The 22,307-nt window shown below is 38.2% G+C and overlaps 1 protein-coding gene across 1 annotated transcript in view; it reads right to left on the bottom strand.

Moving 5' to 3' along the window:
- LOC150084394 (cell adhesion molecule Dscam1-like) overlaps nt 1-22,307 on the bottom strand; it is a 687,198-nt gene that overhangs the window by 646,256 nt on the left and 18,635 nt on the right. Inside the window, 1 exon segment of the mRNA XM_090376030.1 lies at nt 10,629-10,952. Within this exon segment, the coding sequence (XP_090232156.1) occupies nt 10,629-10,952 (324 nt within the window).

A 22,307-nucleotide genomic window follows, 5' to 3' on the forward strand; every position in this document is an offset into this window, starting at 1 on the left:
ATCACCTCAGCACAAGTTTAAATAACCAATTCTTATCTTATAAAACGAAATGAGAATGGACTCTGGAATTATTGCTCCTTCTTGTGTGTTCTTGATGTTAATGCGCCTGTTAGGGGGAAGTAAACTCGTTGAACTTGTCTTTAGAGTGGCCAAAAAGAAATCGTCATTGGGCTAGCAGATTCCACCTCATCTCTTTTCTGACTAATGTTGTAGTTTACGTGGCCAATTCCTTCCTCCCAATCTCAATGAAAAATCAATCGTCTTAGAAAGAGATAATTCCATTCTGTTTTTATTGCATTCTATAAGGGGATACTAGAGGATTGAATTCCTTGGAAATAAAACAGATTTGATTTTAGTTGGAAATTCTATTCATAGAATTAGTTAAGGTTGTGTTAACAATCACAATTGAGCTGATACTAGTCAGCTTTTACTTAAGTAGAAGCCCTGTTTTATGCACTTTATAAAAAAAAAGGGGGGGGGGGGTAGGGGATACTTACTAGCATCACTTCTTTGAAGCTTTTAAGTATGATGTACCGGGTCTTTCTGAACCGAGAAACATTACCTAAAGAAATCGAATGTGAAACTCGAATCCTTTTGCAAATGCACAGCCATCGCAGGGGCTATGGCACCATTAAGGGGGGGTATCTTCTTTTCTTTAAAATGCCAATTAGCTAATTCCCCGCTGAGATAACATCGAAGAGTGCTATACGTGTTTCTGAAGACCTTCGGGCTAATGAATGTTCGCTGGAGAGCCATCCGAACGACAAAGAGTGCTAACGGCATTTCACTAAAAGGGTTGAATGCGGTCTTTTGGAAGGCATCCCATAGCTGCCCCAATTTGTTATGTCTCCCTTGAGAAGAGGAGGGAAAAAAAGAAAGAAATAAGTCCGTGATTCTGAGCAGTTTATACTTGAAGATGCCGTTGCATCCCAAACGAGTTCCGATCTGCAATTCCGATTTCGGGCTTTCTACTCGGCTGTTTCCGTTCGATACAGTCATCATGATCAGCGTCTCCTCGCGAGACGTGGTCTCCTCGCACGTGGGCATGTTGACTGCCTACCACAAAAGAACCGGCCGATACGGCAGCTATGGTCGTGCTGGCGGGCGCTCCGTCTTGTAGGGCGCAACATTACTCGCAACATTTCCTGCTTAGCAAAAGGTCACCCGTATGTCAGAAGGGGTTGGTGTCTGTAAGCACCTGAAGTACATCGTCTCCGGTGACGACTGATAAATGTCCGCCATTTGTCGGCGGAGAACGCCCTTCCAGCTTACGACGACCCTGCGCGAGGCGCAATTTATTCTACCCTAACGACACACTGAGGGGTTGGGTGCGGCACCTTTCTAAGAACGTTACGCCAACCCCCTTTTTTTTTTTTTTCGCCGCGCTTTCACCCCCCAACCTTTTTAAGCTTTCGCAGATGCCTTAAAGAAGGTTGTTTATTTTGGAAGTATATGTGACTATTGCTTTTCTTGACAGGCCAGGGCTATTTCGCTTCGTCTTCGCTCATGCGGACGGACAAATTGCTGGGAATGTCCTGTATTAAGACGTTATGTCAGTTTGGGTTTTGACAGTGGCAGCGATAGAGTCAGAAATTGGTTTATAGGGCACTGTCATTTATGGATTTTTCAAGAAACTTTACACTTCAGATGGATTTATGGATTTGACAAGTGTTTTATTAAGCCTTTTAAAAGAGTACTTTGGAAACACCACGGTATAACCGATACGCAGCTGTGGAGAAGGGGCCACAGCCCGTGTTACCAATTTTGGCATTTCTGATATCTGATAAAAGTTAGGGTAATTATGAAATGGCATTTATACTGGTTGAAAATATTCAAACGACTCGAGAACTTAATAGATAAAATTAATACTTCCAAATGTCTTTGAATAAAATTAATTTTACGCCCTCCATTTCGTAGAATTGGATACTCATCCAATGCAAGTGGTCAGCTGATACTTTTATAATTTGTGGCTAGGCTACCAAAGCTATGAGGAATAAAAACTGTGTATTAATATGGTCAGTTCCTTAACATCATCTTATTTTTCCTCATCTTCTAGCGGCCTGCTGAGCGTGTGACATATCGACAGGGATTCATCCGAAGCTCCAGCGAGGGTACGCTGAGAGCCCGTCAGACTCTGAATAACCATTAGTCAGTTTCTACTGCACGAAACTTTTAAAACAGTAGTAACAGAAGATTTCAATGTATAAACACCATTAAGAAAATATAACACGAAGAGAATTCCCGGATGGATAAATACAAAGATGGTTAGTCAAAAAGAGCAGCAAAAGATGGCATTGGGAAGTTCAGAGTGATGAAAAGGAGTATTTAATGTATGTAAATATAAAGAAGAAGAAAGCGAATTAGATCGGACCCTAGCCTACTTTGCGTTGATCTTTATTGACGAAAACCCCTTCATGGTGAGGCGAGGTTAATCAGTATAAAATAAACGATGTTGGAATGACAGATGATTGTTTGTTGGAAAAGGTTTTGAGCCTAAAGGCAACTAGAGCTCCTGGATTTGATGGAATAGACTCAATCTTGAAAGCGACTAGACAGCGCATTGAACCATTAAGGTTAATTATGAGAGCATCTTCAGAAACCATAAGGAGACCATTATCCCTTATGGTCCCTTAAATCGAACTCTTATTGTAAATTCTTCGAAACCAAAGTATGTTACTTTGGTCATTTTTCTTTTCCACCACTTCAACATCGGTCTCATAAATATTGATGGTAAGCGATTATCTTACCTTTTGCGTTAATTATCTCTTAAATTTTTTTCTTGTGGGCGCACGCATGCACAAATTTGTCGTACCACACGCAGGAAAAGTCCATGTCGATGACAGCAGGAAACTTATTAAAGTTTACATCGGTTGCCTTGGCACTCTGTAAACATCCCCCCCCCCCCAACAGTATATGAGAGAGAGAGAGAGAAAGTGAGAGCGTGTTTAAACAACATGCCCTGAATGCTTTTCGGCTATCAGTTGCTAAGCAACACTGTTGGAAATACTAAGAAATGAAAACACCTTTAACGGATTCTTTTGAACTTCGAAGGCCAACTGCTGGAATCCCTGGGGCTTCGAATTAACTCAAAGGGACACATAAGCTAGGCCCGAGTTCCCTGCCCCCCAAATCCCCCCCCTCCAAAAGTGGGAGTTGTCAACACCTTCGTTGTCAACTACACTTCAAGTATTTGCTTAAAGTTACTCTTAGCTGGGCAAGGTGACAGGCAGTGCTAAAGATAGACTTCATCGTTCGTAGCGTAGCGAGTTTCTCTTTCCTTCCTCCGTAACTGTGTGGCTTCTGTCGTTCAGCGGAGCGAGATGTGCTACTTCGTGTTGCTACTGTCCCCTGTTTACATTTAATTAACTACCTATTATGAAAGCAAGCCGGATCGCGTCAAGATGGCTTTAGATGTGACACCGACACTCACACACGAGGGAAGTTTGCTTCTTCTCCTGCCACCCCCCATAACTCCGTCCCCCTTCTTCCCCCAGCTCATTCCATCATCTGACAGGGCTGAACTTCCTTTACGTACTGCACGAGGCTCCGGTATTATGGCGTAAGCTGGTTCTAATACTGTTGTGATCGCACTGAGAGATGAATCGAAGTATTTTCATTTTGGATGGAAAAATTACCTTCTGGACTTCTCATGTTTGGAATTAAGAAACTTGTCGTGTCGATGTACCCTCCACATACTGTATGGTGTTAACTTAAAGCTGCTGGAATTGTGCTCTAAATGGATCAACGTAAATTCGCATAAGGATGCGTTTGTGTGGGCGAGTTTCTCCTCTTTAAATTCGCGCACGAAGATTCTCTTCGACTTAACCGGCCGTAACGAATTTGCATTGCGAAGAGCTATTATGGTAAGACGGAATAGCAATGCCGACGCGTCTGTTCCTTCTCTTCTCTTTCTCTCATTGGCCGATCAGAAATAGCCTTTTAAGACAATACAACACTGATGGTGGCCAGCTGTTTGGCTTAGCGTCACAGTAGAAATGGAGATTGTTAACATCTGTTTAAACTCTGCTAATCAGAAGCGCATCTCTTTGTTGCTGAAGGGAAGAAGAGGAAAATTGAAGCTGTCGTTCAGTGAATTGGAGTGGGTATACAAACAGTATAAAATTACTATACTTTGGAAGATCGAAGGAAATGGGAATTTTTGAGCTCTGGAATTTTGAAAATATTTCAGAAATTCAAGAGGAGTTCAACAGAACTCCTTGAACCTCCTTCCCCTTTAGACTTCGAGGACCTGTGATCCACGAGGTTGATACAATGTCAACCTAGTTGAAGACACATATCCTATTGTTTCTTCAAGTAAAGGATATCTTCTTCTTACTATTTCTTTGATTAACTGCCGATTCCCACGGAATCGCTGGGAATCGGCTTCTACCTTCGCTGTTCTATGAGGGTTCGGTTTGGGAAAGGAGGAACCGCATACACTGCTTGTACCCTGCTATCTTCGCTGGCTGATAGCCATCTACATTCTACTTTACAAGACATCAAAGGCCACAAGGCTTCAGTTAATCTTGTCTATAAGTTGCGTATATTCTATGGACAGTCTTCTTTTCTGGATGAAAAACTCTTTTTCAGGAAAGAAACCCAACCAACCTTAGGCAACAAAAAGTTAATTCTATCGGGACTCAGACACAGGCTCTTTCTACATATTGTTGAAGGACATCTATTGTAACCGATGTACTGCCCACGAGAATCTAGTTTGGGTGGTAGTTCAAACCGATAAGCTGATAATTCATGACTTTATCTGTGACTGAGATGATCATCGACTCTTGAACTTCACACTGATACCACAGTCTACCCTGCTAATAGTGCAATGGCATAATAATGAACAGAGTACCCCCCCTCTACCAGATTTCTTTTGATTTGATTAGCCTTAACCGGGTTTTAAAATGAGATCTTGATCCTCACTGCAATTGAATAAATTCTTCTAAGACTGATTCTCCGAATTTGCGTTAGCTGCTTCCACCATCATTTACATCAAATATTGGCCTCTTGGGATGCCCCCAGTTTAAAGCGAACACTCAAGTTCGTGTCTGCCCTTAAAAAACAAGGTAGGGAACGTCTTACGCAGCACATTTCTTCGTTCTTCATCAATAGACCATGAACTTGTATGGCATCACGCAGATCCAAACACGCCGATTGCGTAACTTCGAACGAGCACGCTACCACCGAGCCAGAGAGCACTACGTGGCTTCCATAACAGTGAATCCCTACCACCTCCACTTGCCTGTGTCCTTTATAAAACGGATACTATTTTTATTTGAATGTATTATCCACTTTCCTCTTCGCAGATTTAAAAGAGTTTTTTATAAAAGCCGGTTGTTTTCATAACGGAAATCAGATATTTTCTTATTCTTATCACCATAGCAACGGGGATTAATTATTCATGAGAGTTCGATAATTGCGAAGAAGGAACGGAACTGGATGATGATCTTAAAAATAGTTATTTGTGATTGTTGGGGACTTCTGTAAAGATTTTCGATTTCTTACTTTGCTCCTGGCCCACTCCCTCATCTATTCTTTCGCATCTTTCTTTCCTCGACTTTCATACAATATCGTATTTTCACAGCCTGTTTTATTATACTGGAAACCTTTCATTTTGAAAGTTCTTTTTCTTTTTTTTTAAACCCCCTGGAACTGATTTCCTTGGTGAATATGAAAATCTTAGTGGAGCTGATGAAAATTTCCAAGTTCACTGGACCACAAAGAAAGTAGCAGTAATTACATGTTTATGTGCCAAATGTACGAAGAGTACGGAAAGCGAGGGCCGGGGGAAGTCGACAGGGGGGTTGAAAAGGGGGAGAAATGCAATATTTTTCGTTCTTAAAAGAGAAAGATGACAGGAGAAGTCTGTGACAGTTATAAATGTGGTTCGATAACAGACGGACACCCCATCAATAATAGCGAAATGATAGTTGCAAATGAAGCTCGAAAGTAGGAATGTAAAAGAGAGAGGGAGCGAACGCTCGCTTAGAACCACGAGCCTTTGACGTGTCGACGATCATTAATAATTTTCATCGTCGGCTAGGTGAAGCTGGTCCATCAATAAGACACGATTGTTTACAATAGGAAATCTCTGCATTCGTTTTGAAAGAGAAATGGACTTAATTAGTGTGCCAATTTCTGCTGATGTGGATCTCGTGATGGACTTTTAAAGTTTCGCTCGTTGGTGTGTCTCTTTGATCTTACTGAACCATCGGTATTCGGGGAGATAATAGTCAGAGTGGTGGGGAGAATCCAGTATCTTCGATACGCTGTTTGGAATGACTGGGATCGTTAGAAACAAACGACCGTACGGGAAATTGCAGATGTCTCTGATAATTGGTAGTTTGAATGTCAGTTGACATAAATTGTCTTTTGTTACGAGTTAATAGTTGCTTACTACAACGCGATCTGTAACATCCAATTAGTTTTTTTGCTCTTTAATGTGCTGACAATGTAAACAGAGTTTAATGTTTAATAATTTAAAATTAGGAGGATTGGAAAGAGACTTCCGTGATGGAATAAAAGACTCCACCTTTTTTAACGCTTCTGACAGCGTTGCAATATCTCATTTCAGTGGGTTGAATCATAATCAGGTTGGACGAATTCCAGAAATGAATGGTATTTGGAAAAAAAAGCAATAAAAACCATCTTTCGCTGCCTGATAAATTGTTAATGAAGATTCTGGTTGTTGATAGTCTCAGTAAAGATGGCAACGCTTTGAAAAATTTGCTTTTAGCATCCATTAAAATGGAAGCTGTTTTGTTTATAGAAAATAAAATTTTCTATTCATCCTTATGCAAACATACCTTCGAATACTTTTCATAGGGATGGTACCGTGTTTATACACACTTCTTAAGAACATCTCAAGTTTATTCTTCAATACTTCGCGTGGACTGCTATGTCAGTACGTTTACTTTATTAGTCCTTAGAGTGGCACGTTGAATCGACTTCACTTCTGTTTTATCTCAGACGAGACGTATTTTATAGCTGTTCTTTCGCTCTTAGGCTTAGTTAGGACTACTTTGGACAATTGGGTCTTGAATAATATCTGTATCAAACACACAAAAAGAAAACAAAAAAAAACTTCGCAGTCTTCTTGTTGGTTTAAGTTTTGTTTTGGTAAGAAAACCAACAAAAAGAATATAAATTTTAATTTTAGAAACTCATAATCACAAAAACAAAAAAAGCAGACGAACTACAAAACAAAAGGCAGACGAACTCATAATTACAAAAACAAAAAGGCAGACAAAATATCTCTGCAATGTCTCTTTATTTAAGGATGGAAAAATGAGAATTCATTTTGCTGTGCGATGGCTAAGGAGGATATTTGATGGATATTTATATTTTAATTTAATTTCGGTAGTATGCAATAATGATTTTCTTTATCTTCTGATCGTAATACTGAGCGCATGCGCTGCTGTTCCTGCCATAAATGTGTAGTTTTAGTGTATTACGTAAGATTTAAAAATTACCGAACGAAATATGATAATACGATATTGTGATCTAAAACACCTCATTCGATTTTTTATTGGAAACAACAACCAGAAAATATTCATTGATTTTATTGGATCAATAATTAGTGTACTTTAATGAATGCTTGACGAATACCAAATTGCATTTCTCGAGAGTTGTTTTAAATTTTGATTAAAGGCGAAACTAACTTCCATTAACATTATTTGCACCAACTCTCCAGAAACATCTGTGGATGGCCGGGGAAAAGTGGATTAACAAAATGCGTAACAAATTCTTTGACTAACGCGAAACGAAGGATATCCAGCACCCAGAAGAGTTGAGAGCGTGCTTGTTGGAGTCTCCACGGACTCTGATTTAATGAAACTTGTTCTTTTACAAATCAGACTAACAAAAAAGTAAGTCCACACAGCGTGAGATAATGAAATTAAACCTCCACTCTCGAGAACTGTGAAATATTAGCTACTCCAACAGAAAACCCTGTTTAAGACATGGTACTGCATGTAAATGGATTTTTTGTTGGGCCACGTAAAAATATTCATGAATCATTTGTTTGGATTTCTTCTATATATGTACAAAGCAGGCCCGTATAGCTGGGATGAACCTACACTGAGTGATCAATTTATTAAGACAGTCCAATTTCGTTTCTTACCTTTTTTTTCCCCCTCTAAACAAAATGGCTTTTGGAAGAGGTGTTTATTCAATCGTACAGGGATTGCATTAGAACGTGATTGCCAATATTACCCTTTCTTTTCGATGAAGAAAAGAAAATTTTCTTTTCTACCTACATTATCTTACTGTGAATGCTATTTCTTTTTATTTGTCCCATTCTTTTGTCTTCAACATTTTTTAGCGTCCTCCGAAAATGCAGTTCCTCTGTTTACTTTAATTCCTTACTTTTTTTTTTCCCCTTCTCCAGAATTTTCTTAACTTTCTTAATTTCGCCAACTTCCTTCGTTCTCAATGATCTCCATCTTCCGCTATTTTCATTACGTGTTCTTTTGACTTTGCTCCAAATTTTTCTCTTTGAACACTCCACAGTTTTTGCCTCCCCTCTCTCGAAAAGCACTGTTCTCTTTCATTCCCTCCTTCCTGCCCGGGCTTTGTACTTTTCACCATTCATTTGCAGTGGACTGAGAGACTTAAGAAAGAGTTTTAAGATTACTCGAACTGTGAGGAGTGAGACTTAAGTCTTTTTATTTTGTACCATAGTCACTTCAAGGATCTTCCAGACAAACACGTACCAACTATACAAGGACCTTAATAGCTTGCTAGACAGATGAGCGCTAATCCACACTTTGACAGCAACAGAAAGCGAATAGACCAGAAATAGAAATTCATTCCTCAGGGGTAACGTAACGCTCTCGTGTCTGTTTTCTCCCCCAAAAGCAAATGAAACATTTTTATTATTGATTTTTACATGGAAATTAATTTTTAAAAGTGCGGTGGGAAGAGAGAAAGAAAAGGAAAAAGTGGGGACTTCGTATTTGTGACGTGGAAGGCAACTGGGGTTGTATACACCTCATACAAAAAGAGTAATAAATATACATAAACTACATTGTGGGTATCTTGCTCTGACATCAATTTTATACACACGAATTAACTGAGAACCCATCTAACTCCCACCCGTGACCACTAACCCACTTCTCCCCACTTTTCTGCATATTTGGCGACTTATCTATCGCTGTTTCAAAAAAAGTGGGATGAAAGGTAGACTTTGATGACATTAATAATCTAAAGTGACTATCCTAATACATTTTTAAACATAATGTGCCCCGAAGTATATTTTTGGCTTTGACACTAATGGTTATCTTGGCTGAAAATATAGTTACACTGTCAGGGTTTAAATTTATTATCCATTTTTTTTTATTTTGTCTTTGCTAGGTGGCTCATGCATGCAATTTCACCTTTCTATAATGATCACCTGAATAAGAAATACTCGCAAATTCAAGTTACCGCTTATAACAGACTCTTTTAATATATTTTATTTGATCCGTGGCAATTACTTTTCAGTAATGGTAGCTGCTTTTATATAAAGATCAGTATAACTACCAGCTGTTCTGGAATTGGGTAAACCACCGATATAAAAATAGCGCTTACAAAGTCCAGGATAAAATATGGCCACGTTTTCCATTAAATAAACACGTGAGGCTGAATTACCACTGTTAATCAAAGGCTGTTTCTCTCTGGGTAAACTAGAAGCAGGTATATAATTTGATTCGTAATTTAGAAGGTGAGCAACACCTGCAAGATGGTTAACCATCTTCAAGATGCATTTACCATCTAAGAATAAAACCTTAGCTTCTAGTTATGTTAGAAGCTTAGCAAATCCTTCCAAAGGAATGTTTCAAAATATCAATTTATGATACTATCTTTCTTTTTCGCTCTCTGGGCTTGGTGTTTGATAATTTGTCCTTTGATACAGACTTTAAAATCTAAATCTAATCCCATAAAATTTAATTAAACTTCAACGTAATTTGTTCATTTTATTTTGGGAGATTTTAAGGGACATAATTAGACACAGATGGTTATTCCTTCTTATCAATCATCACTTGAAATTATTAATCTCTAGCGATTAATTAGTTATTAATTAATAGCCGATATTAATTACTTAATAATGGGCTCTGTAACAAAGTTTCACTGGAACAATTTTGATTCTTTTTCTTTAGCAGATGCTTGGTAGGAAGCCAGCAAACGTCTCTTTGGGAGAAAATGCACCTGCTACTCCATTACCTAATGAAAAATACTGATCTTTGTATAATAGTACTCGTATAATAAACCTTTTCTACAACATAATTACGCTAATAATATTAAAGAAGGTATTTTTCATAAACTAGAAGGAAAACAAACAAAAACGAGCTTAACTGAATAAATATTTTTGCGCTCATCTCTGGTTCCACTTCTTCTTTCATTTTAATTAGAGATAAAAAAAAATGGCCGCACCTATTGTTAAATATTTGATATTGTTTTGAGATTCATGATTGAGAGAAACTTTGCTGTGAAAAACATAAATATAAAAAGCAAACTTTGAAGATAAAATCGATTAATAGGTAGAACGATTTTAGGGTTTGAATTGAGTAGAAAATTTCTATTGATAAATAAATAAATATTGATCTTTATTGAAAGGCATTTATTTAAAGAATTCTTAAGCATCTTACCTGCTCTCAGATGGACCTCCCGGCTCGCTATACTGCCCATCACATTAGTAGCTGTACACCTGTACACCGAGGAGTGGACATCCTGTCTGTATTCCTCGGCTCGAAACGGCGGGAACACGAGCGAGCCATCGGGTCTCACGTGCCGCAGACCCGAGATATCCGTTACGGGGCTCCCGTCCTTTTTTATCCAAGAAATGACGGGTGAAGGATTGCCTCTCGCGGAACAAAGGATGACCGCTCCGGAAGTATTTAGGAAGTCCACACGGCTGGGGGGCTCGACACTAAAGTACGGCCCTTGGCGGTCGTGGTGACTGGCGGAATTGGCTAGAAGATAAAAGGAGAGGAGAAAAAGAAAAATATATATTCATGTGGTTGAGAAACTGAAGTGGATCTTACGCGCATGCGCTCATTTTTGCTCATTTTGTCGTGTAAGATGACGTCATCGGTTCCTATTAATCTGTTAGGATGTGTACATTTTAATAAAGGAAAGTAATTCTGCCATTATCGTTTGTAGGATTTTCTTCTATACCGTTTTTAATTTGAGATAGAGTTTTCTATTAGCCCAATTCGTAATGTATTTACATCCAGCATGAATTTTATTTCTAGTATCATATTAAACCTCAAAAGCAAAATAAAATATTCATTAAAAAAAAAGTTCTTCGAAAAAGACTTCTGTAATATTAAATCAACGATGATTTAATTTCTCCAGAATGTGTTTTTTTTCTTTAAGAAATAAATATTACATTTATTAAATATTTGGAGCAAACGTTTAATTTTTAAAAATGTTACAAAATATTTCACGAGGAAACGATTAAGTTGAAGTTTAAAGAAGTCTGAAGTAGAGTATTTTGATTCTCACATGTACGAACTTCATAGCGAGTTGCCTCAGTATTGTATTTGCCAATAAACTACTGTTTCGTCTTATTTCATAGTCTAATCAGATTAGTGGAAAGTACAGAAACTGCACGTGGTCTTATTAAAATCGTTAGTGTAAAATCGATAGTTCTAATCTACCTTTAGCGTGTATCCAAAGAACGAGACACTTCCATTAATGGAGTTCTGGACTAGGCATTCACTAAACCTTATTTGATTGCAGTCTCTCTTTCTCTCTCTTGCGCGTACACACAAAGTTTCAAGTGTGTCTCCAAAAACAAAAGCAGGAAAGATATTGATGAAAACATACTCTGCTTGTGACCTCGACGCATGCGCAAACAAATAACTCGTCGAAGGTTCTACTAGACATGTCAGTCCAAGTACTTCCTGGTTTGGGTTTCGTATGAGAGATAATACAACTCCTTTGTCTTCGCAGATGCATTATTCTTGAAAAGATTTACCAGGGTGAAGCGGCAGTTCTTAGTCCAAACTCTTTTACTCTCTTTCTAAGAGATATTTCTAATCTGTACATTGCTAGCAAAGACAGTTGTTAGTTTTTGCACATCGAAGAATAATTTAAAGAGATTGTCTGGGAATTCATAGCCATCTTTCGTTTTTTTTTTTTTTTTATTTTACTTTAAGGCATAAATCTGAGTTCTTGAAAGAATAAAGGAACATTTTTACTTTTGAAAACAGCCTTGAGATTCGGCCTAATCCTTTGAGTAGGGGATTATGAAGCTAAAGTACTTCATCATATGTATTGTTGGCCTACTTAGAAGCTTTAGAAAAGGTTTGCATCTTAGCTCTCTTAATGTATGCTGGAGAGCCAAGAAAAGATGCGGGAATCATCATTAATTTTCAAATGCGAAAGATGAAATTGGCACATCCAGCGAATGCAGCATTCACGAGTGGTTATAAAGAATATTTTTGGATCAGAATACAAAATATCCATAAAAAAGAAATGGGTAGATATATTAAATATATTTATTAATCACACAGATGGAATCTCCTGTCAATGGAGAAGTCTGTAATAAAACAAACTTAATGCACTGTTAAGGTTATGCGCTGTCTTTGACTGATAAAAAAGCGCAGATAGACATTTTTCACAAGTAGTTCGTTCGGTTAGTAATGGCAGAAACACAGTTTCAGGGCTGCTTATGTTCAATAATCTCATAGGTCCCAAACCAGTACTAGATTTAGTTCATACGTCGAATCTCATAGTGCCATACCTAATTTACAATAAATATTCCATCCATTGAAGAACTGATTTTTGGACCTTGGTTTATCCATCGTGTTTGTGAATAGTGGTTGATTTATAGGATATCCATCGGAAATCTGCGAGCACGTTTATTTCAAGGGGAAAAAAATTAACTACACCTGAGCGCACTTAATGTTTTCTTGGTACTCATGCTTTCCATGACTGCCGGTTGACTCTTTCTTTTACCTCTAGGAAGATCAGCGCCATCTGATTGTGCCAAGACTTCCAATCAATCACATCTGCCGCTATAAAAAAATTTCCCACAGCTCCGCAGCTCGGTGTTAAATGCGTGGAGATACAGAATGCTCCGCTGGTGAAAACCAACTTGGGGAACTTAAGGGAAGTATAAAGTTTCCTACTAAAGGTTTTTAATGAACGGGTAAGATGATGGAACTCCACGATCTTACACAGTAACTGTCAGTTACGCTTATAAAGACGGCATTTTTATTAAGAATATACGAGCGCTTTATTTTCATTATAGATTTTTTTTTCCAGGTTAGTTTTTTTACCGGGTACTCCGTCATTTTTCGCTGTATGCTAGTCCCTTTTTTGTTAGTGTTTTTTAAATCTAAAATACACTGCTCTAAACAATTAAGGGACATCTATCACGCCAGATATAATATCAACAATTACACTGTCTCACCAGATTATTATTGGCACAGGCGCTGCTGGAAATGAAATAGACACCACTCCATGGATAGGGAAAGGACACTGCGCGTCGAACAGGCAATTGCAATAGTGGGAACACAGTTCAACACAATTGATCACCTCAAGCAATGCTAGACGCCGATTAACATGGTGTTAAGGAGCACGAATCCTGGACTGTGAAACACAGTCCTATGGACAAAGGAGTCGAGGTTCCCAGTCTGATGGTCTTTCCTGGGTGTGGCGAATGCCAAGGGCACAGTTCCTTCCTGATTGAGTCCTCCCAACGATGAAGTTTGGTGGAGGCAGTGTCATGGTCGAGACTCCTTTCATGGTTTGGCTTGGGCTCGTTAGTCGTTATCGACAAAACCATGAATACCAGGACAAATTATGCACTTCCACCATTATGGTAATACTTCCGGGAAAGTCCATACCTGTATCAGCAAGACAATGCACCGTTCCATACTGCTCGGGTCGTAACAGAGTGGTTTGAGGACATGGATGTGGAAAAGTTGGATTGGCCAGCTCAGAGTGCTGATCTGAACCCTTTTGAGAATCTTTGGGATGCATTGGGTACGTGCACGTCGATATCACCCAAAGAACAAGGCCGAACTGGTGGCTGCGTTAAAGGCCGAGTGGAGGAACATGTCACTTGACATTTATAAAAAGCTGGCTGAGAGTATGCAGCGAAGATTATAGGCCATCATGAAAGCAAAAGGTTTCAGCATAAAATATTAAATAACACAATAAAAGCTCTTTTTTTTTTTAGTCTATAGGCAGGTGTCCGGATATTAATGGTAGGGCAGTGTATATCGAGATATCTCATAATCGTTCTAAGCAGCGTAATTACAAATCAGCAAACTCAGAACCACTTTTATTTTTGACAGACTTATTGATATTCCTGGTCTTTAATTCTTGTAGAAGCGTCTTCGTAATATTGCGTCAAAATGCCTTGCATTCCAAATTCCATTTGAATTCTTGTTAATGTGCACTCCGCTGTCTTTTTGATCATTTAAGCCATTGGGATAAGTTTGCCGGTTAAATATTTTGTTCGTAGATTAAAGAACACTTGTATAGAAGCAATGAAAATGTAAAATAAAATGCTGAAACTGAAAAATAAATATTCTCTAGAAAAATGCCGTGTAAGATAATTTAATTTCAACTGAGGGAACATCCGAGTACTAAATGCTGACATAAAATACGTTAAAAGCATACCAGAACGTTTACGATCACCTTCTAGCCTGCAGAGGATGTTCATTTAGCTGTTACAAAGTTTTCAAAGCTTTAAGGAATACAAAAAGAAAGTCGTTTTTTGATGCTAATGAAATCTTTACTTGGAACAGGGCAATTTAAAATAAACTGGACTTTGGAAAATGTAAAAATAAAGGAGGAAAGAGTGGAAGGTGGTTAAAAATAAAGACGCAAAAGAAAGGAACGGATTCGATAGAAAGCACTGTAACTGATAAAAGAGGAAAGAAGGTAGGCTCTGATTATTTAGGTACAAGTAGAATGCAATGCGTAAACTGAGAGTTGGAAATTGAAGATGATGGAAAAAATTACAGAGAGGGATTCCTTCTACCAGTATAAGTTTGAATCGAATTTGGCCGAGATAATTGATGCAGTTTGTCATGCTATTTGGAGTAGAAGCGGATAATCTACATCAAAGTGAGGTACTCTTTACTGTGGTAGGAATGCGGCTCTTTGCGATATTTTAAAAATCAGCTGACTTATGCTCCTGTATTGCCTAAAGTACTGGTAACCTAACTCCGCCGGAATTTCTTCGATTACTATAAATTTGTCCATGCCAAGCTGAAATATTATATTCTCCCTTGAATGATTTTGTAGTTGATTCCAAATCCAGTTTTATCGATGTTTTTGGTGATTGCATCTACTCCATCTCTTTGGCAATCCACGTGATAGTGGATGTAGTACTGCACTGTCAAAAGTATCGTCCCTGGAATTAACCTCTGCGTTGAAGGTGGAATGGACGAAAATATCTCCTTCCCGTTATTAAAAATGTGTTCGCAGTATACTGGACAGTGTGTACTTAAATTCAAAGGTCAGGGGACATGATACAATATGATGCAGATATAGTGCATTGATACGGTATCAATAAAAGGTCCTTTGAAACATGCGGATTCTCAGTAGCTTTCGCAAGTGTAGTTTGCTATTCCTACTATTTTTCCTAAGCCCTCAAGAACTTGTGTATTATGTCCATCCATGTATTGTATGTGGTTTTGTTGGACGAAAAACCCGAGTTTCAGGGTTGGTGGGGAAGGAACCTTGCTGTTCACAGCTGAGACTGACTAACTCAGCCCTGGAGTGAAAAAAGCCCTAGAAGTTCTTCGTGTCATTGACAGGAATCGAACTAGAGCCTTTTTCACTCGGTGTGTGGATCACGAATTCTGAATTGAGCTATGAGTCCTTTCCAGAGATCGATTATCTTCGTCACTATGTGATAAATATTCACAACAATCCTCTTATTGACACAGGATTCGAACCAGTGCCTTTTACATACGCTGTGGAAGGACAGCGAATAAAATCATTGTGTGCTACTTGGAAGAGTGCTATGTTGAGTATGTACATTGTCCTCTAACAGATACAGGAACACAAAGAAACACAAACTAAAAGATTGGTAGTATAATAAACGTAAATCTTAATATTCAGTACAGTTTCTGTGGATTTTAACCAGTTCGACAATGTGTAGGAAACACTCAACTCGTGTTTTTTTTTCACGCCGTGGTGAAGTTATTCGGTGGATTTTTCATCCAGCAAAATATTCATCCCTACGAAATACACGCACAGGCATTATATGTTGACACCTCATGGCCTTAACTACCCAGGAACTAATTCCAGACATTTAAGACAAAACGTAGGGTGGAAAAAAAAATAAAACAAAGGAAGGGTGTCTTTCTTTTTCGTCTTCTGCAATTTTTTTTTGGTAGGTAGCATGGTGTTATGCTTGATTCATGTAATAATACGTTGCGCATAAAAGAGACAGCGCATCATGAGGTACATCCCTGTACCCCTTTCACTACTTAATATGACTAAAAAAAAGGAGAGAGAGCTTTTGACTGCAAGGATAATTGCCTGTTCTTCCTAGCCTTTTGACGCCTGTACAATTATGCAATGTATGATGTTGCTGGAAAGGCCTGCTGGAATAATTATATTTCTGTGGACCCTTTCAACGCCAGTGAAGGCTATTAATTACAGCTAACAGAGGTTTTACCCGGCCGAACTGCCAAGGTTAATGCAACGCAAAGCATAAATGAAAAGAAAGAAACAGGGGGGAAAAAGTCGGTTCATAACTCATCGTTAGAACTTCGAATAATAGGAGCAATAAGCGGATTTGAAATTCTTCGTAGAGTGTAGTTAGATCGGAGAATTTCTCTCCTTGCGGACAAATGTTTCTTGAGAAATTTCCGAAGACTTTGGAATGTATGAATGATAATCAGTCTAGATATTTGCGTCTTTGCCTAAAATATTCACTTAAAGATTCAGGAGTTGCGTCTTTTTAGTACTGTTTATATTACCCTAATGGCCTTTGCTGATTGGTGCGTGTATTTGCCATAACCGCAACTTTCATTCCATCTACCATTACAGTAATATCGGTGGATGCATTCCTTGTAGTTGGACTGCTTCTCGTTTGATGCATCCTGGATCACAAATTTGCATCGCTTTCTTTCTTTCTTTTTAAATAGGGATATTTAAGATTATAGTACTGCGACGAGGTCGTGAAGGTCATTTGGGATCAGTGCCGCTCGCTTGAAAAGAAAAAAAAGAAAAAAGAAACTTCGCTCAAATAAAGAAAAACGTGAACTTCGAGAATGAGCTTTGCTTTCAACAGATGGGGCTTTCTTTTCTACAAGTATAGACCACAAATGATTACACGAGATGAAAATCTGTCAGGATTTGTGCAGACATAAACGTCAAACAGTTGATAAGCGACGCAGATGTTCTGTTGGACTCCACACCCATGCTGGGTGTCAGAGTATGTTACCCGCTATCCACCCATTCTACAACAGACATACACACGCGGTGGATGTAGGCGGTTGGTTTCGTGTTATAGCCACAAATGACTCACGAAGGTGTTTTCTTAAAATCACGATTTCTAATTTCTGTCTCGAATTGTTAGGAAGTTTTCGTTAGAGGGTGTTCGTATATTTTCTTTTTTTTCGGCTGATGGAGTCAAAATGCTGTGATAGTAAAGATATTGGGGGATTGTTTGACGTGTTCCCGAATGAAATAGTGCTTTTTATACTCTAAAAGCACTTCTTAAAAATAAGCCTAAATGAATTTGCGTTTAGTAAGGATTAAAATTAAGACAAAAACAAGAGTTTAATCGTGTACAATTTACATTAAACACTCCCATTTCATTTATATTAAAGTAATCACACAGAAAAAGCGAGAGAGATACATCTTAATAAAAAGATAATATCTTTTTCATAGGCAGTAGTCAGTTGAATTCTAGAAACTTCGGATTTTCATCCCGAAAAAAACAGGCCGACCAACCAGAGAACAATGCAGCTTACAGTCGAGATGCGATGAGAGCATGCGCCTTAATTGCTTTCAGATCAACTTATTGTTAATGCTTATTAGCTTATTGCTAATACTTTAACCCTCTAAAACTCAGTCTTGTCTTATTTGTTATTATCACGTTCCACCTAAACCTGGAAAAGGTTCGAATTCCGTGAATGACGCCAGGAACTTGAGAAGGGCCTTCAAACCTTTCTCCAATTTCTAGACTTTCTATTCAAAGGAAGGCGGTCAGGTTATTTAATGACCTCTCTCTCTCCACTCTATCTCATTGACGTACAGTTTCTACTGCCTGCCTTTCTACAGATACTTCCATGGGTACTTTCCTTCTAAATTGCCATCTGTAATTCCTCCACTATCTTTGAGATCTGTCCGAACACGTGCTGCAACCAGTAAGCGTCCATTTCCTGACCAATTCCAAACTTCGAGAACCACCTTTCTTCTTTCTCAGTTATCCCATTAAACTTCTGTTTCCTGAATTACAATCTAAAGAAATTTGAAATTCGATTACAACAAGTATCTTCTGTCTTCTCAACCTTCACTAAAAATCATTTAATAAATAGTAGGTTAATTAAAAATTGATTCAGAATTTTAAGGACGTGGAGTAGCCTTAACATTACGCGACAAATCACAGTTGTAGACTGTGGATTCAACAAAGTCTAGACGGAGACGTTCTGATTCCAACTGTATGCCAATTACAGATATTTTCAAACATTTTTGTAAAGTTCGGAATACTTTCAAGTTCCATCCCTTTCGTGTATCAAGTATCTTTAAATGTGTGTGGTTGAAAGAAGTTTTAATTGAGCATACATTCCTTGAGGAACTTCGATAAAGTATTTGTGAGTGTAATGAATCATATTTCTAAATAATTACGCAGTTGAGAAGAATATTCCAGGTTTGCTAGACCTATCTACATATTTATAAAGCAATTGATGTTTCTTAATTTAATGGATAGATCAGTATACAAACAAAATATTGCGTAGAGTGGCTCATAGATAAGCATTGCGCATTTGAAATAATTTTGTAACAAACATTGCATTAACATGGAACGAGAGAAATTACATTAAAGAATAATTTGCGTGTTAATGTAGTAAATAAAATAAGTACCAATACCAAATAGCGCCTGTAATTATAAATATGTCGAATGTGGAGTTGCTCAGAGTAATTAATAGTACAAATGCAGTGATTCTGATGACGCAGTTGGCGCACTAGAACTGCTGAAAACCACAATTTATTTCTGAGGAAATCTAATTAGCCCTGGAGAACAAATTCATTAATCTCAATCAGGCAACAACTTTGTCTGAAATTTGAGAAGGTTATGAACTAAGGAATATACACGCGGATTTATTTGTTGGGTTTCTCTTTTAGGTGCAAAATCTTACAATTAGATACATTAAATTAAATTTTTATGCTTCTAGGTTTTATATCTTGTGATGTGGCATGTTGTCCAGTTGAAATAATTGGTTGACATGGACGGGTGCCGGTTGAAGGCTGGCAGTATTACAGAATCTGAGAATCATGTGGACTTTTCGCGGAGTGCCGTCTTTAAGGTAACCAGGAGACAACCAGCGGTGTTTCCATGATCCAACGAACAGTTCTTTGTATGGGCCGCTGGAGTAGGCACCCTGTCAAAGTACCCATGCTTACAGCCACCAGTCGCTAATGATGCCTACTCCTTTTGGCATGAACAACGTCATTGGACAACTGACGCCTGGAGAATGGTTGCCTTTTACAATGAATCACGTTTCCGTCATTCCGTGGCCCTCGTGGGTAGCACAATTAGAATAATCGCCATCCTTCCCACACCGCGTTAAAAAGACCTCAGTTCGAATCCAGTTAATTACGCGAGGAATTTTCATAGATCTTTTTCAGAGCACGGTTGAGTTAGCAGGTGAAGGTAGCATGGCTTTTCTTCTGGTAAATAGCAAATCGACAACAGAACACATAATTTGCAGCCATATTATATACGGCGCAAAATGCCCTAAAATACCTGATGCGCCTAAAACTCAACAATAAATAACCAACGAACCAGCCATGTTGTGTGGATGGTAGATAGAGGGTAGAGCGACAAACGCAGAGAGGAATCACTATTATTATTACTTTTACTAGTTATTATGATGTTGAGTTATTATTTTTCAACATCTAATAGAGACTGCGTGAATTTTCAATATCTTTTGCAGTGCCATTTATACAAGAAGAGACTATGGTTATTCTTCCAGAGAAGGCTGGCCTGATATATGTATATAGCAGTAGCAACTCGGGGTCGACCCAGCAGCAACTCAGAAGTCTAAAACACTGATGGAACCTGCTATTCAGGTCAAGACTGAGTAAGTTCAATCTGGACAGGGCAACGAAAACCTTTACTTACACGAGGGATGGAGTATTCCCTCGCCAGAAGCCGAAGCGTGAACTCTTTGTGTGGTTCCCAACGATCTTTGAAAAAATTGGATTTAAGCATTATTAAAAGTTAATTTTATTGCCTTTTTTAAAGTAATTTTTCTGAATTTGTGTGAGATATCGTCCGATCAGCGACTTCTAAAATTCGATCGGCAAAGGAGTAACTTTTTTCATTTTGTTTTTTCACGCCATGGTCAAATTAATGGAGCGAGAGTTGCGTGGATTTTTTTCCAGGACTTCGCATGCAGTCATCCTCTAAAAAATGAGAAAGCTAACCATTTTTATGATTTTTTTGCGCAATTTGAAGATCTGATACGCGGACGTCTCGTGGCTTTAGCTACTTCGGCTCAGCGCTTTAGACTTCTCATCAAACCATCTAGATGGCAGTTGTTGGTTCTAATCTTAATTCTTTATCTTTTCTTGACATAAAAATGATCAGAAGTATCGAAAGGTCTGAATATGGAAAACAAACAAAACAAAAAATCTGACATTTCCCATTGGGATAAATATCATGTACCTCGATGTCTGGAAGTTTGCCACATCAGTGTACTCCAGTTGTCTTGGAATTTCTTATATAAATAATGATTGCCAATATGGAATCTGGAGTTTTCAATCTGTGGGCGATGGTCTGTCTTATTTTAATCATGTTTAAACGTGGATTGGAAATATTCTGAGACACACCAGGGTGCTGTCCAACATATAAGGCGGTGCTTTTCAACAGGATGCAACTTTAGTCTTTTATACCTAAGAACATCCACATCTTCAAGACGGTGTCCTCGGTGGCTTTCATTAGCCCTCTAAATGGTTGACGTCCTGATTCCGAATTAAAGGTTTTCTTGTTAATTTTAATTCTCGTAAAACTCGATTGCGCGTTTATTTCGATTATTTCTTAAAAAGATAGTTTTTCTTCAATGACCCGTTGTGCTTTAGTAAAGATCAAATCTCTCTACCCTTTGTTGGTAAATTGGAATTTTTTCTCATTCAGGTATTTCGTATTAATCAGTTTATAATTAAATTTGTAGAAAATTGCTTAATGTTTTGAATCCCATCTCGTTAAAGAGTATTATTTTTGCATGATCGAATTAATGATCGTCATTTTAAAGAACTTCATAGAAAAATTCAGTCATGCGGTATAACACCGAGGTTTAAAAAAGGCGGATTTCGAAACATTGAACAATTTACCATTAGTTTAATTAAATATTTGTCTTCTTGTAATAACATTAACCTCTAGTCTTTTTTGGATCTACGATATGGCAGCTATATTTATTTGAAAGTTGAAAAATTGGCTTTTCACATTCTCTCCCAGCGTAATCTCATAGGTGAGCAGAATAGGAGCTATCTTAGCATGCTCTTTGACTCAATCTGTATGATGTGTGACTGCTCAGCGGAAAATTTTAGGGTTCGTATTTCGTCAAGGATTCTAGAGACTTACTGAAGGACTTTTTCGACTGTTAATGATTTCTTTAGGTTAGTATCAAGGTTTAAGAGCTTTCTCAGAGAACAAAACTCCTATTTACCACTCTCCCCACACCGGGTTGAAAAGACCTGAGTTCGAGGAATTTTTATTGGCCTTTTTCACAACGTGGCTGAGTTAGGAACTTAGCATCAGCAACTTAGCCCAAATATGGGCTAAGTTGCTGATGCGCCTAAAAACCCAACAACAACCGTATCTTAAAATGCCACTTAGATTTCAACGTTCATATTTATGGCATTAAACAGCAAGTTCAGAAGTATAAACGCCGGTGACTGATATTTGGTCGATGTGCAACCATCAAGGAATTTCGCCATGGGACGAATAGTGGACCTTCAGACGGTTCAATTCGAAACTCGGCTTTATATTTACACTCTCCAGAACAAATTTCCATACTAACCTCAAATATTGGACTTTCAGTTGGTTCCACCAGTGAGATACTCTGGTGAGTGACTCAACTTTGTTTATAGAATTGAACTACCTAATTACCATGCCCACA

The sequence above is a fragment of the Mastigoproctus giganteus genome, chromosome 6 (genome assembly GCF_048544385.1).
Source record: "Mastigoproctus giganteus isolate SK-2022 chromosome 6, ASM4854438v1, whole genome shotgun sequence".
In the NCBI taxonomy this organism is placed as follows: domain Eukaryota; kingdom Metazoa; phylum Arthropoda; class Arachnida; order Uropygi; family Thelyphonidae; genus Mastigoproctus; species Mastigoproctus giganteus.